Here is a 15,887-nt window from a genome sequence, read left to right on the forward strand (position 1 = left end):
ACTAATACCAATAAAACGAGGAAAGAGGCAAAAAATAAAACACTTATCATGAAGCATAAAAGTTATCACAGGGCTACTAGTATTATTGGTTACAATAGATAATCTAAACCACTGAAATGCGTCTGGTTACCCCCATCTATGTGACCACACAACTGGAAAATCATTTTTATTTGCGCAAAAAACAAGCGCTAGATTGTGACAACTTTCAATCATCATTAACTCTTTAGCGAGGACTCTACTCCAGTATTATCACTGGGAACATCCAGACCGCACCTGAACACCACCGATCTCTCCCCTTCAGGCTTCCATGCACGGCCGGTTTATTCACAAGCTGAGACCGAGACAGCGGGAGGGTGATCGGTGTATGAGTGGGAGCGGTGTGCGGTTATCTACACCAGACTTTTACTTATAATTCATGACTATAATTAATTTCCAAAGATTATAACCAACGGCAGCTGTGCGAGCATTGCGCATAGGATTAGAATCTTTATTGGTGACATACACGAGAATGAGGGGGATCTCTCCATTGTTATCGGGTCTGGAGGAAGCGGGAAATTCAAACCCTGAACATCCTGTGATCAGCCAATGTGTGAGTGTGGAAAGGGGCATTAATAAATGAACATTGACCCATCGGGATTTATATAGAATTAATGCTGCCTATGAGCGGAGAAATACTCTGATACTGTGGTGTCCTTCCTGCTGTGTAGAGTCGGGCTCGGGTCCTTTGTCATTTCATTGTAGTAAACATGCCACTAAAGGGTTAACAATGAGCCGTGTGCGCGGTCCCGATAACAATGGAGAGATCTCCCCGAGATGTAGAGGCTGATTCTGTGGCTGACTACTACCCTCATCCTCCTTGTTTCTCTATTGTTCCCTCCCAGTCAGTGCACACACAGTAGGATGAGAGTCTCATAATAAACCCCGGCGATACCGATCAATAGATTCCCCGGTCAGTGAATGATTTATTGATCGTGGAGAGACGACGTGTGGGCACATGAGAATATACATCCTGCAGTCAGAGAGAACCGCAGCCGCCGCTCTGATCTCACCCGATCCCGGAGCAGAATATATATAGTATCAATAGACTGTACTGACAGAATAGCGGCCACATATACAGAACAGAATACGGGGAATACAGACAGGAGAAGCCCCAGCTCTATTATAGACAATGTGGGTGGCTCTTAGAAGAGCCTTTGGGGTGACAGCAGGAGGCGGAGCAGGTTACTTGGCGCTGGTGTACTTGGTGACGGCCTTGGTGCCCTCGGACACGGCGTGCTTGGCCAGCTCTCCAGGCAGCAGCAGGCGCACGGCGGTCTGGATCTCCCGGGAGGTGATGGTGGAGCGCTTGTTGTAGTGAGCCAGGCGGGAGGCTTCCCCTGCGATGCGCTCGAAGATATCGTTGACAAAGGAGTTCATGATACCCATGGCCTTGGAGGAGATGCCGGTGTCAGGGTGGACCTGCTTGAGCACCTTGTACACGTAGATGGCATAGCTTTCCTTCCTGGTCTTCCTCCGCTTCTTGCCGTCCTTCTTCTGAGTCTTGGTCACGGCTTTCTTAGAGCCCTTCTTGGGCGCTGGTGCAGACTTGGCGGGATCAGGCATGATGATCAATCACAATAATCCTTCACTAGAACAGAGAGAATAATGATGCCTCCTCCTCCCACCGCAGCCGTATTTATATGCAGCCCATGCAAATAAGAAATGCTGTCTGCTCACTGTTCTACTGGAGGAGAAAATCATGTGACCTGTGGGAGCGTCTTAAGCCCCGCCCAGTGCAGTTTATTGGTGTTTCTTAGAGTCTCGTCACCATTGGCAGGATTCAAATCTACCCAATTACGGGAGCCGAAGGGCGGAGCAGAAACATATAAAAGGCAGCAGAAAGAAGACTAAATTTAGAAAGTTAATTTGTTTTCCCTTAGTTTCCGCAGCAGCACAATGTGGGGGTGTGTCTTCGCCCCAGTGAGCAAATGGGACCTGGGATTTTTTAATGATTTAAATAAAAAAATACCCCGGAACCTCCCCCCCCCCCCCTGGTATAAAGCACCAGGATCACACTAGAACAGTGAGTAGATTATAAAGCAAAAATAAAATAAGGGAGGGAAGCTTGTGCTGCTGAGGAGACTAAGGGAAAACAAATTCACTTTCTAAATTTAGTCTTCCCTAGCGTCCCTCAGCAGCACAATGTGGGGATCTAGCAAGAATCACCCCTAGGGAGGGTTTTCCTGCATAGCAGTTTGTATAATAGACTTAGCGAAAGTAGTTTCGCTAGACAAAAAGGTATCCACTCTATAATGTTTTAAAAAAGTGAGTGGAGAGTTCCAGGTTGCGGACTGGCAGATCTGTTCCAAGGGAACAGAGTTACGCTCTGCCCAAGAGGCAGAAACAGATCTCGTAGAGTGCGCTCTGGTGAACTCTGGTGAAGTTAACCCTCTAGAGGTATAACATAAATTTATGCATTCGCATATCCATCTTGAAATGGATGGTTTAGATGCCTTGGCACCTTTCTTTACACCCTGGAATAAAATGAGGAGATTCTCCGCTTTCCTGAATGGTTTTGTTCTATCTAGATAGACCCTTAGGCATCTTACCAGATCCAGGGAGGTAAGGTCCTTCTGGGAAGATTCAGAGTCAGGAAACTTTGGGAGACAGATAACCTGGTTAATATTTGCGAAGGAGGGGACCTTAGGCAAAAAAGAAGGTAGGAATCTCAGAAGGACTCTGTCCTGCAAGGAAACTGTGTAAGGTTCTGCCGCAGCTAATGCTTGAAGTTCACCAACTCTCTTTGCAGTGGTGACAGCTAGAAGTAGCACCACCTTAAGAGTGAGGAACCTAAGTTCCACTTCCTCTAAAGGTTCAAAGGGTTGAACACACAATTGTTGCAAGACCAATGCCAGATCCCAGGGTGTCACAGGTTTCACCGCTCTAGGACGAATTCTAGTGATGGCCTTGATAAATGACTTTATCACTGGTTCCTGAAACAGTCGTCTTTGTAAGGTCGCCGACAGTGCGGCTAGTTGGACCTTGATGGAATTTGGAGAGAGACCTCTGTCAAATCCATCCTGTAAAAATTCGAGAATTGATGGAGTGGATGGAGAAGAAGCATTGATCTTCTTGGTGACACACCAGGAGAAAAAAATCTTTTTGATTCTAGCATAGGCCTTGTTGGTTGCCTCACTCCTAGAGTGAGATAGTGTTTCAAGGATGCGGTCCGAAAACCCTCTGGCTTTTAATAAGGACCTATCAACTTCCATGCTGTCAGATTGAGCGTCTTGAGATTGTGGCAGAACTGAGTGCCCTGAGACACAAGATTCTGCCTGACAGGAAGTTTCCAGTATATTCCCTTGCTCATCTGAATGAGCTGGGAGAACCAGGATCTTTTTGGCCAAAAGGGAATGATGGCAATCACAGAGGCCTGATCCTGCCTGATCTTCATTAATACCCTGGGTATCATCGAGATAGGAGGGAATATGTAGGCCAGTTTGAAATTCCATGGGACCGACATTGCATCCAGATAGAGAGGTTTGTCCATCTGGTAAAGGGAGCAGAACTTGTCTAGTTTGCGATTGGATCTTGTGGCCATAAGATCTATTTCCGGGAGACCCCAGCGGTCTATGAGCTGAAGGAATATATCCTGGTCTAGAGTCCATTCTCCCGGTAGCGTAAGACCTCTGCTTAGACGGTCTGCTATGATATTGTGTACTCCCCTTATGTGGACTGCGGAGAGCCTGAGAACTCGAGTCTCGGCCCATCGAAAGATCTTTGCCACCTCTTGAAGCAGTGGAACTGATCTTGTCCCTCCCTGCTTGTTTATGTAGTAAACAGCCGACATGTTGTCCGTCCTTATTTTGACGGCTTGTCCCAGGAGAGAGGGGGCGAAGTGGAGAAGGGCATAATATATTGCCCTTAGTTCCTTTATATTGGAAGAGAGAGGAAGTTCTTCTGTACTCCACCAGCCATTCACCTTTCTCCCTAGCAGGTGGGCTCCCCATCCTGACCCTGAGGCGTCTGTCGTTAGGATTGACCACTGAGGTTCTACCAGAGACATTCCGTCCTGGGGGTTCGCCCACCAGTTTAGAGATCTGCGGACTGTGGGAGAAAGTTTTAGACACCTCTCTAGAGAGGAACTCCTCCTGTCCCAGGCCTGGAGAACCTCTGTCTGGAGAGGTCTCATGTGCCAGAGTGCCCAAGGGACAGCTTCTACTGAGGAGGATAGGAGTCCTAGGAATCTCATGAGAGTCCTCAGTGACACCTTGCGGGGGACTCGAAGGAATTGATATCCCCTGGATATCCTGTCCTTCCGTGCTGGAGACAGATAGATTCTCATGTTGTGGGAATCCAAGTAGAACCCTAAAAAGGTTATTTCCTTTGTGGGAAATAGTCTGGATTTCTGAAGATTCACTATCCAACCTAAACTGTGGAGTAAGTCTAGTGTGGTGGTGATGTGATGGCTGAGCTCCTCCTGAGTTTTGGCTAGAAAAAGCCAATCGTCTAAATAGGGTATGATTCTGATGCCCTGTCTTCTGAGAATCGCCATCATGGATGAAACCACCTTTGTGAATACGAACGGGGCTGTGGAAATGCCAAATGGCAGAACCTTGAACTGGAGATGATGGAGAATTCCCTTGATAAAGACAGCAATTCTTAGGAATTTCCTGTGCCCTGGAAATATGGGAATGTGAAAATAGGCGTCTTTTAGGTCTAATGACGCCATGTAATCGTCTCTCAGAATGAGGGATTTTACTGATCTTATAGTCTCCATCCGAAATTTCTTCTTGACTATAAATTGATTGAGAAACCTGAGGTCTATTATAAGCCTCCATTTTCTTCCAGGCTTGGGTACTAGGAACACTGGGGAATAGACCCCCGTGCCCCTCTCGTGTCTGGGAACAGGTTCTACCGCAGAACTTGAGATAAGCTCTAGGATGGCTTCCTCTAAAGCCTCCTGTTTTGCAGAAGCTAGAGAGGGGGATATTAGACACCTCTCTGGAGGGAGATACGTTAGGGGAAAGAAATAACCATTCTCCACTACATTTATGACCCAAACATCTTTTATTAGAGTTTTCCAAGTCTTGAGAAAAAAATGAAGGCGCCCGCCTACAGGTAGACTTCTCGCGTCAGAATTCTGGCTTTTTTGAGCCTCTGGCTCTAGATGATCCCTTCCTTGTGGATCCTGATCCTCTGCCACGTCCAGAACCTCTATATTGCCTGTTACCTTGTGGAGATCGATCTCTCCTGGGTTGATTATAGCGCCCGCGATAGGACTTCTCTGATAAAGGAAGGTTCTTCCCCTTTTTATTGGAGAGCTCCTCCATAATGGTGTCAAGTTCAGGACCAAATAATTTAGCCGGATTGAACTCCAGATTACCAAGAATGTACTTGGAATGACTGTCTCCAGGCCATGGTCTTAACCAAAGAGCCCTCCTAGCAGCTGAAGATAGGGCCATGTTTCTAGAAGCTAGCTTCACCTGTTGACAATTTGAGTCATATAGGTAGTCCATACCTAGGTTAACATATTTAAAGGACCTAAGTAAGTCCTGTCTACTGACCCCAGAGTCTGTCATCCTGTATTCTTGAAAGCCAAGATCTCATAGCTCTTATGACCTCAAAGGAGGCATTCCCTACAGCACACTGGCTGGAAGATGCTGTATACGATCTTCTGAGAGTGACCTCCATGCGTCGGTCCATGGGATCCTTGAGACTAGAACCATCATCAGATGGGATAATGGTTCTCTTAGAAAGTTTGGCGATGGCGTAATCCACCTTTGGTGGGTTGACCCAATCCTTAGATCTTTCCTGATCCATGGGGTAAAGAGTTTTAAACCTTTTATTTATAACAGGTGCCTTCTCTGGGTTGATCCATTCTGCCTTCATTAAGTCTAGGACCGTGTCCTCAATCGGGAAAACTCTAGGCCCCCTGGAGGTAGAAGGAGCGTCCTCGCGGGTGGCTGGTGCATTCTCTGCTTGCACAGCTCTGATAAATTTCGGAAACTTCTCCATAGGAAAAAATACTTTCCCCTGAAGCTCCTCTTCCTCTGAACTAGATGATTTTGTCTCATCTATAACCCTGAATTCTTCATCAGAGTGTACAACTACAGGCCTATCGCTTAGTCTGGGCTTCTTCTTAGGAGGAGGAGCAGTGGTTAATGAATCCTTCAATTCTTTGATGGAAGAAAAAACGAAATCCTTAACCCAGCAGAACATGTCCTGCATAGAAGGCTCAGTGTCTGGTGGTAACCTGGGGCGACATGTGGAACAAATAGGATAATCGTATCCGTCTGGAAGGGGAGTCTTGCATGAGTTACACTCCAAATGCTTCCTCTTGTGGGAGGATTTCCCATGGGTCTCCCTACGCCCTCCAGAGCCTCCAGAATCCATAGAAGACATCTAAGAGGTAAGAGAAAGGATTTAAAATGTAAGGGAAAAAATCAACTCGCAAGTATAAATGGACTCCTCCTATCAGGGCAGTAAGAATACCTATTTCTCAGGTATATTAAGTGTGGAAACAACACACCGAATAGGGTAAACGTCTAGTAGCTTTCAGACAATAGTCTTCTGGCTCCAAGAGACCAGAGCCAGGCTAGGGGGCGTTTAAGTAGCTGCAAATTGCGCCAAAAAATATATAAGCCCCTCCCACTTCCGGGTCCTGTGCCCGGAAACTTAATAATAAATCAAATCTCTTACCTCAACTCTAGGAAACCTTTACCTAACCATATCACCTAAGCACCCTTGATCTCTAACATATTTGGGCTCCCCCTAATAAGAACTCTATACTGCTCTGTACGGATCCGCCGGAAGTGACGTCCCGCAATCCTCGGGCTACAGGAAAATGGCGCCGAAACCGGAAGTGCGGCTAGCGTGGGGTCCGCGAATCCTCCCGGACCCAGGAAAGATGACGGCGTGCAGCAAACCGGCGGATCACCTGCAAGAAAAGAGAAAGTAGGTAGGGGGAGCGTGGAACGTCCATGCTCACACTAGGACAGACAAAAAACTCACTGTTCTAGTGTGATCCTGGTGCTTTATACCAGGGGGGGGGGGGGAGGTTCCGGGGTATTTTTTTATTTAAATCATTAAAAAATCCCAGGTCCCATTTGCTCACAGGGGCGGAGACACACCCCCACATTGTGCTGCTGAGGGATGCTAGGGAATATCTCAGTTACATCACAGAGAGACTTCTCTTGAGTATTTAGTTTTCAGTATTAATTATGTCTGGACGCGGCAAACAAGGAGGGAAGGTTCAGGCTAAGGCAAAGACCCGCTCATCCCGGGCAGGACTCCAGTTCCCCGTCGGTCGTGTGCACAGACTTCTCCGCAAAGGGAACTATGCCGAGAGGGTGGGCGCCGGTGCTCCGGTCTACCTGGCCGCTGTGCTGGAGTATTTAACCGCTGAGATCCTGGAATTGGCCGGTAACGCCGCCCGGGACAACAAGAAGACCCGCATCATCCCCCGTCACCTGCAGCTGGCCGTGCGCAATGACGAGGAGCTGAACAAGCTGCTGGGTGGGGTGACCATCGCCCAGGGAGGCGTCCTGCCCAACATCCAGGCCGTGCTGCTGCCCAAGAAGACCGAGAGCAGCAAAGCGGCCAAGAGCAAGTGATCACCGCTTATCCCAGATCATCCCGAACACCAAAGGCTCTTCTAAGAGCCACCACATTGTCTCCTACAGAGCTGGCGCCGCTGATCTCGGGTGTGATAGGGATCTGGGCTGTTATAGGGATTAAACAACATCCGGCACATTTTATCTAGTATAGGACACAGTGCGGGTTGTGCAGAATGTAGTTTGTATTGGAAGGGTTAAGTCTCGTAATGAATACGTTTTCTCACGATATAGTTTACGGATCCTCCACAATAGACGGGACCGCAGTGTAGAGATGGCGCCCCCTATACTGTAGCCTCCTGTGTAATGGAAGCTCCTGAACACATCGGATCTCCAGCCACATTACACAGCGCGGCCTCCATCCAGCCGATCAGGGGGTCAGCGCTTCTCTATCGTTGGTTACATAAAGATCCCGGCACTCGCTGTATACAGTGACCGGGAATAATCGCCCCAGAGCCGGTGCATTGCCGTGGAATGAGATTTGCCATAGAATGAGATGGTCCGCCTCCATCACATCCTATTGGCTCTCTCTTGTCACGTGACATATTTAAACGGCACGCATCGATGCGCACAGCAGTGTCAGTTTGGCTATCACAGGGAGAGGATCTCCTCACCCTGTGATAGCTGAAGCTGTACGGAGCTCTCATGGCCTCTGTGGCCCGACAGAAGTTCACACATTTACGTAGCTCATACGGCTGGTTCCTATACATTTACTGTTGATCCACAGCGCTATCGGGATCCCGATGCCCGATGGCGCTGTCATCAGTGTGCGTCCCCGCGAGCGCCCCACGCCCGCAGCTCTACTCCCCGTCCTCCGCCCCCCGCAGCTCTACTCCCCGTCCCGTTAACACTCAGGGAGCGGGAAACAGAAAGTAGAGCATCGGGCGCAGGTTAAGTTATTTGCGTAGTGCTGCGCATGCGCAGTACTACTTTACCTGCGCCCGATGCTCTACTTTCTGTTCCCCGCTCCCTGAGCGTTAACGGGACGGGGAGTAGAGCTACGGAGGGACGGGGAGTACAGCTGCGGGCATGGGGCGCTCGCGGGGACGCACACTGATGACAGCGCCATCGGGCGTAGGAATCCCCATAGCGCTGTGGATCGCTCCCTGAGCGTTCACAGGGGACGGGGAGTACAGCTGCGTAGGACGGGGAGTAGAGCTGCGGGGGACGGGGAGTAGAGCTGCGGGGGACGGGGAGTAGAGATGCGGGGGACGGGGTGTAGAGCTGCGGGCGTGGGGATCCTGATGACAGCGCCATCGGGCATAGGGATCCCGATAGCGCTGTGGATCAACAGTAAATGTATATGAGGCAGCCGTATGAGCTGAGTACATGTGTGAACTTCTGTCGGGCCACAGAGGCCATGAGAGCTCCGTGCAGCTTCAGCTATCACAGGGAGAGGAGATCCTCTCCCTGTGATAGCCAAACTGACACTGCTGTGCGCATCGATGCGTGACGTTTAAATATGTCACGTGACAAGAGAGAGCCAATAGGATGTGATGGAGGCGGACCATCTCATTCTATGGCAAATCTCATTCCACGGCAATGCACCTGCATTGCCGTGGAATGAGATTTGCCATAGAATGAGATGGTCCGCCTCCATCACATCCTATTGGCTCTCTCTTGTCACGTGACATATTTAAACGTCACGCATCGATGCGCACAGCAGTGTCAGTTTGGCTATCACAGGGAGAGGATCTCCTCTCCCTGTGATAGCTGAAGCTGCACGGAGCTCTCATGGCCTCTGTGGCCCGACAGAAGTTCACACATGTACTCAGCTCATACGGCTGCCTCATATACATTTACTGTTGATCCACAGCGCTATCGGGATCCCTATGCCCGATGGCGCTGTCATCAGGATCCCCACGCCCGCAGCTCTACACCCCGTCCCCCGCATCTCTACTCCCCGTCCCCCGCAGCTCTACTCCCCGTCCCCCGCAGCTCTACTCCCCGTCCTACGCAGCTGTACTCCCCGTCCCCTGTGAACGCTCAGGGAGCGATCCACAGCGCTATGGGGATTCCTACGCCCGATGGCGCTGTCATCAGTGTGCGTCCCCGCGAGCGCCCCATGCCCGCAGCTGTACTCCCCGTCCCTCCGTAGCTCTACTCCCCGTCCCGTTAACGCTCAGGGAGCGGGGAACAGAAAGTAGAGCATCGGGCGCAGGTAAAGTAGTACTGCGCATGCGCAGCACTACGCAAATAACTTAACCTGCGCCCGATGCTCTACTTTCTGTTTCCCGCTCCCTGAGTGTTAACGGGACGGGGAGTAGAGCTGCGGGGGGCGGAGGACGGGGAGTAGAGCTGCGGGCGTGGGGCGCTCGCGGGGACGCACACTGATGACAGCGCCATCGGGCATCGGGATCCCGATAGCGCTGTGGATCAACAGTAAATGTATAGGAACCAGCCGTATGAGCTACGTAAATGTGTGAACTTCTGTCGGGCCACAGAGGCCATGAGAGCTCCGTACAGCTTCAGCTATCACAGGGTGAGGAGATCCTCTCCCTGTGATAGCCAAACTGACACTGCTGTGCGCATCGATGCGTGCCGTTTAAATATGTCACGTGACAAGAGAGAGCCAATAGGATGTGATGGAGGCGGACCATCTCATTCTATGGCAAATCTCATTCCACGGCAATGCACCGGCTCTGGGGCGATTATTCCCGGTCACTGTATACAGCGAGTGCCGGGATCTTTATGTAACCAACGATAGAGAAGCGCTGACCCCCTGATCGGCTGGATGGAGGCCGCGCTGTGTAATGTGGCTGGAGATCCGATGTGTTCAGGAGCTTCCATTACACAGGAGGCTACAGTATAGGGGGCGCCATCTCTACACTGCGGTCCCGTCTATTGTGGAGGATCCGTAAACTATATCGTGAGAAAACGTATTCATTACGAGACTTAACCCTTCCAATACAAACTACATTCTGCACAACCCGCACTGTGTCCTATACTAGATAAAATGTGCCGGATGTTGTTTAATCCCTATAACAGCCCAGATCCCTATCACACCCGAGATCAGCGGCGCCAGCTCTGTAGGAGACAATGTGGTGGCTCTTAGAAGAGCCTTTGGTGTTCGGGATGATCTGGGATAAGCGGTGATCACTTGCTCTTGGCCGCTTTGCTGCTCTCGGTCTTCTTGGGCAGCAGCACGGCCTGGATGTTGGGCAGGACGCCTCCCTGGGCGATGGTCACCCCACCCAGCAGCTTGTTCAGCTCCTCGTCATTGCGCACGGCCAGCTGCAGGTGACGGGGGATGATGCGGGTCTTCTTGTTGTCCCGGGCGGCGTTACCGGCCAATTCCAGGATCTCAGCGGTTAAATACTCCAGCACAGCGGCCAGGTAGACCGGAGCACCGGCGCCCACCCTCTCGGCATAGTTCCCTTTGCGGAGAAGTCTGTGCACACGACCGACGGGGAACTGGAGTCCTGCCCGGGATGAGCGGGTCTTTGCCTTAGCCTGAACCTTCCCTCCTTGTTTGCCGCGTCCAGACATAATTAATACTGAAAACTAAATACTCAAGAGAAGTCTCTCTGTGATGTAACTGAGATATTCCCTAGCATCCCTCAGCAGCACAATGTGGGGGTGTGTCTCCGCCCCTGTGAGCAAATGGGACCTGGGATTTTTTAATGATTTAAATAAAAAAATACCCCGGAACCTCCCCCCCCCCCCCTGGTATAAAGCACCAGGATCACACTAGAACAGTGAGTTTTTTGTCTGTCCTAGTGTGAGCATGGACGTTCCACGCTCCCCCTACCTACTTTCTCTTTTCTTGCAGGTGATCCGCCGGTTTGCTGCACGCCGTCATCTTTCCTGGGTCCGGGAGGATTCGCGGACCCCACGCTAGCCGCACTTCCGGTTTCGGCGCCATTTTCCTGTAGCCCGAGGATTGCGGGACGTCACTTCCGGCGGATCCGTACAGAGCAGTATAGAGTTCTTATTAGGGGGAGCCCAAATATGTTAGAGATCAAGGGTGCTTAGGTGATATGGTTAGGTAAAGGTTTCCTAGAGTTGAGGTAAGAGATTTGATTTATTATTAAGTTTCCGGGCACAGGACCCGGAAGTGGGAGGGGCTTATATATTTTTTGGCGCAATTTGCAGCTACTTAAACGCCCCCTAGCCTGGCTCTGGTCTCTTGGAGCCAGAAGACTATTGTCTGAAAGCTACTAGACGTTTACCCTATTCGGTGTGTTGTTTCCACACTTAATATACCTGAGAAATAGGTATTCTTACTGCCCTGATAGGAGGAGTCCATTTATACTTGCGAGTTGATTTTTTCCCTTACATTTTAAATCCTTTCTCTTACCTCTTAGATGTCTTCTATGGATTCTGGAGGCTCTGGAGGGCGTAGGGAGACCCATGGGAAATCCTCCCACAAGAGGAAGCATTTGGAGTGTAACTCATGCAAGACTCCCCTTCCAGACGGATACGATTATCCTATTTGTTCCACATGTCGCCCCAGGTTACCACCAGACACTGAGCCTTCTATGCAGGACATGTTCTGCTGGGTTAAGGATTTCGTTTTTTCTTCCATCAAAGAATTGAAGGATTCATTAACCACTGCTCCTCCTCCTAAGAAGAAGCCCAGACTAAGCGATAGGCCTGTAGTTGTACACTCTGATGAAGAATTCAGGGTTATAGATGAGACAAAATCATCTAGTTCAGAGGAAGAGGAGCTTCAGGGGAAAGTATTTTTTCCTATGGAGAAGTTTCCGAAATTTATCAGAGCTGTGCAAGCAGAGAATGCACCAGCCACCCGCGAGGACGCTCCTTCTACCTCCAGGGGGCCTAGAGTTTTCCCGATTGAGGACACGGTCCTAGACTTAATGAAGGCAGAATGGATCAACCCAGAGAAGGCACCTGTTATAAATAAAAGGTTTAAAACTCTTTACCCCATGGATCAGGAAAGATCTAAGGATTGGGTCAACCCACCAAAGGTGGATTACGCCATCGCCAAACTTTCTAAGAGAACCATTATCCCATCTGATGATGGTTCTAGTCTCAAGGATCCCATGGACCGACGCATGGAGGTCACTCTCAGAAGATCGTATACAGCATCTTCCAGCCAGTGTGCTGTAGGGAATGCCTCCTTTGAGGTCATAAGAGCTATGAGATCTTGGCTTTCAAGAATACAGGATGACAGACTCTGGGGTCAGTAGACAGGACTTACTTAGGTCCTTTAAATATGTTAACCTAGGTATGGACTACCTATATGACTCAAATTGTCAACAGGTGAAGCTAGCTTCTAGAAACATGGCCCTATCTTCAGCTGCTAGGAGGGCTCTTTGGTTAAGACCATGGCCTGGAGACAGTCATTCCAAGTACATTCTTGGTAATCTGGAGTTCAATCCGGCTAAATTATTTGGTCCTGAACTTGACACCATTATGGAGGAGCTCTCCAATAAAAAGGGGAAGAACCTTCCTTTATCAGAGAAGTCCTATCGCGGGCGCTATAATCAACCCAGGAGAGATCGATCTCCACAAGGTAACAGGCAATATAGAGGTTCTGGACGTGGCAGAGGATCAGGATCCACAAGGAAGGGATCATCTAGAGCCAGAGGCTCAAAAAAGCCAGAATTCTGACGCGAGAAGTCTACCTGTAGGCGGGCGCCTTCATTTTTTTCTCAAGACTTGGAAAACTCTAATAAAAGATGTTTGGGTCATAAATGTAGTGGAGAATGGTTATTTCTTTCCCCTAACGTATCTCCCTCCAGAGAGGTGTCTAATATCCCCCTCTCTAGCTTCTGCAAAACAGGAGGCTTTAGAGGAAGCCATCCTAGAGCTTATCTCAAGTTCTGCGGTAGAACCTGTTCCCAGACACGAGAGGGGCACGGGGGTCTATTCCCCAGTGTTCCTAGTACCCAAGCCTGGAAGAAAATGGAGGCTTATAATAGACCTCAGGTTTCTCAATCAATTTATAGTCAAGAAGAAATTTCGGATGGAGACTATAAGATCAGTAAAATCCCTCATTCTGAGAGACGATTACATGGCGTCATTAGACCTAAAAGACGCCTATTTTCACATTCCCATATTTCCAGGGCACAGGAAATTCCTAAGAATTGCTGTCTTTATCAAGGGAATTCTCCATCATCTCCAGTTCAAGGTTCTGCCATTTGGCATTTCCACAGCCCCGTTCGTATTCACAAAGGTGGTTTCATCCATGATGGCGATTCTCAGAAGACAGGGCATCAGAATCATACCCTATTTAGACGATTGGCTTTTTCTAGCCAAAACTCAGGAGGAGCTCAGCCATCACATCACCACCACACTAGACTTACTCCACAGTTTAGGTTGGATAGTGAATCTTCAGAAATCCAGACTATTTCCCACAAAGGAAATAACCTTTTTAGGGTTCTACTTGGATTCCCACAACATGAGAATCTATCTGTCTCCAGCACGGAAGGACAGGATATCCAGGGGATATCAATTCCTTCGAGTCCCCCGCAAGGTGTCACTGAGGACTCTCATGAGATTCCTAGGACTCCTATCCTCCTCAGTAGAAGCTGTCCCTTGGGCACTCTGGCACATGAGACCTCTCCAGACAGAGGTTCTCCAGGCCTGGGACAGGAGGAGTTCCTCTCTAGAGAGGTGTCTAAAACTTTCTCCCACAGTCCGCAGATCTCTAAACTGGTGGGCGAACCCCCAGGACGGAATGTCTCTGGTAGAACCTCAGTGGTCAATCCTAACGACAGACGCCTCAGGGTCAGGATGGGGAGCCCACCTGCTAGGGAGAAAGGTGAATGGCTGGTGGAGTACAGAAGAACTTCCTCTCTCTTCCAATATAAAGGAACTAAGGGCAATATATTATGCCCTTCTCCACTTCGCCCCCTCTCTCCTGGGACAAGCCGTCAAAATAAGGACGGACAACATGTCGGCTGTTTACTACATAAACAAGCAGGGAGGGACAAGATCAGTTCCACTGCTTCAAGAGGTGGCAAAGATCTTTCGATGGGCCGAGACTCGAGTTCTCAGGCTCTCCGCAGTCCACATAAGGGGAGTACACAATATCATAGCAGACCGTCTAAGCAGAGGTCTTACGCTACCGGGAGAATGGACTCTAGACCAGGATATATTCCTTCAGCTCATAGACCGCTGGGGTCTCCCGGAAATAGATCTTATGGCCACAAGATCCAATCGCAAACTAGACAAGTTCTGCTCCCTTTACCAGATGGACAAACCTCTCTATCTGGATGCAATGTCGGTCCCATGGAATTTCAAACTGGCCTACATATTCCCTCCTATCTCGATGATACCCAGGGTATTAATGAAGATCAGGCAGGATCAGGCCTCTGTGATTGCCATCATTCCCTTTTGGCCAAAAAGATCCTGGTTCTCCCAGCTCATTCAGATGAGCAAGGGAATATACTGGAAACTTCCTGTCAGGCAGAATCTTGTGTCTCAGGGCACTCAGTTCTGCCACAATCTCAAGACGCTCAATCTGACAGCATGGAAGTTGATAGGTCCTTATTAAAAGCCAGAGGGTTTTCGGACCGCATCCTTGAAACACTATCTCACTCTAGGAGTGAGGCAACCAACAAGGCCTATGCTAGAATCAAAAAGATTTTTTTCTCCTGGTGTGTCACCAAGAAGATCAATGCTTCTTCTCCATCCACTCCATCAATTCTCGAATTTTTACAGGATGGATTTGACAGAGGTCTCTCTCCAAATTCCATCAAGGTCCAACTAGCCGCACTGTCGGCGACCTTACAAAGACGACTGTTTCAGGAACCAGTGATAAAGTCATTTATCAAGGCCATCACTAGAATTCGTCCTAGAGCGGTGAAACCTGTGACACCCTGGGATCTGGCATTGGTCTTGCAACAATTGTGTGTTCAACCCTTTGAACCTTTAGAGGAAGTGGAACTTAGGTTCCTCACTCTTAAGGTGGTGCTACTTCTAGCTGTCACCACTGCAAAGAGAGTTGGTGAACTTCAAGCATTAGCTGCGGCAGAACCTTACACAGTTTCCTTGCAGGACAGAGTCCTTCTGAGATTCCTACCTTCTTTTTTGCCTAAGGTCCCCTCCTTCGCAAATATTAACCAGGTTATCTGTCTCCCAAAGTTTCCTGACTCTGAATCTTCCCAGAAGGACCTTACCTCCCTGGATCTGGTAAGATGCCTAAGGGTCTATCTAGATAGAACAAAACCATTCAGGAAAGCGGAGAATCTCCTCATTTTATTCCAGGGTGTAAAGAAAGGTGCCAAGGCATCTAAACCATCCATTTCAAGATGGATATGCGAATGCATAAATTTATGTTATACCTCTAGAGGGTTAACTTCACCAGAGTTCACCAGAGCG

General features: G+C 49.2%; 3 protein-coding genes across 3 annotated transcripts; 1 reads left to right on the forward strand and 2 right to left on the reverse strand.

Moving 5' to 3' along the window:
* Positions 1-1,221: 1,221 nt before the first annotated feature.
* LOC130330651 (histone H2B 1.1) lies at positions 1,222-1,602 on the reverse strand. The gene has a single exon (XM_056553605.1). The coding sequence runs from the start codon at positions 1,600-1,602 to the stop codon at positions 1,222-1,224; it is 381 nt and encodes a 126-aa protein (XP_056409580.1).
* A 5,600-nt stretch (positions 1,603-7,202) lies between these two features.
* LOC130330653 (histone H2A type 1-like) lies at positions 7,203-7,669 on the forward strand. The gene has a single exon (XM_056553607.1). It carries the CDS (start codon positions 7,203-7,205, stop codon positions 7,593-7,595), a length of 393 nt encoding a protein of 130 aa, XP_056409582.1. The 3' UTR covers positions 7,596-7,669.
* Positions 7,670-10,617: 2,948 nt separating this feature from the next.
* On the reverse strand, positions 10,618-11,084 carry LOC130330652 (histone H2A type 1-like). Its single transcript, XM_056553606.1, has one exon. It carries the CDS (start codon positions 11,082-11,084, stop codon positions 10,692-10,694), a length of 393 nt encoding a protein of 130 aa, XP_056409581.1. The 3' UTR covers positions 10,618-10,691.
* Positions 11,085-15,887: the final 4,803 nt, after the last annotated feature.

Source organism: Hyla sarda, unplaced genomic scaffold (assembly GCF_029499605.1).
Source record: "Hyla sarda isolate aHylSar1 unplaced genomic scaffold, aHylSar1.hap1 scaffold_3363, whole genome shotgun sequence".
Taxonomy (NCBI): Eukaryota; Metazoa; Chordata; class Amphibia; order Anura; family Hylidae; genus Hyla; species Hyla sarda.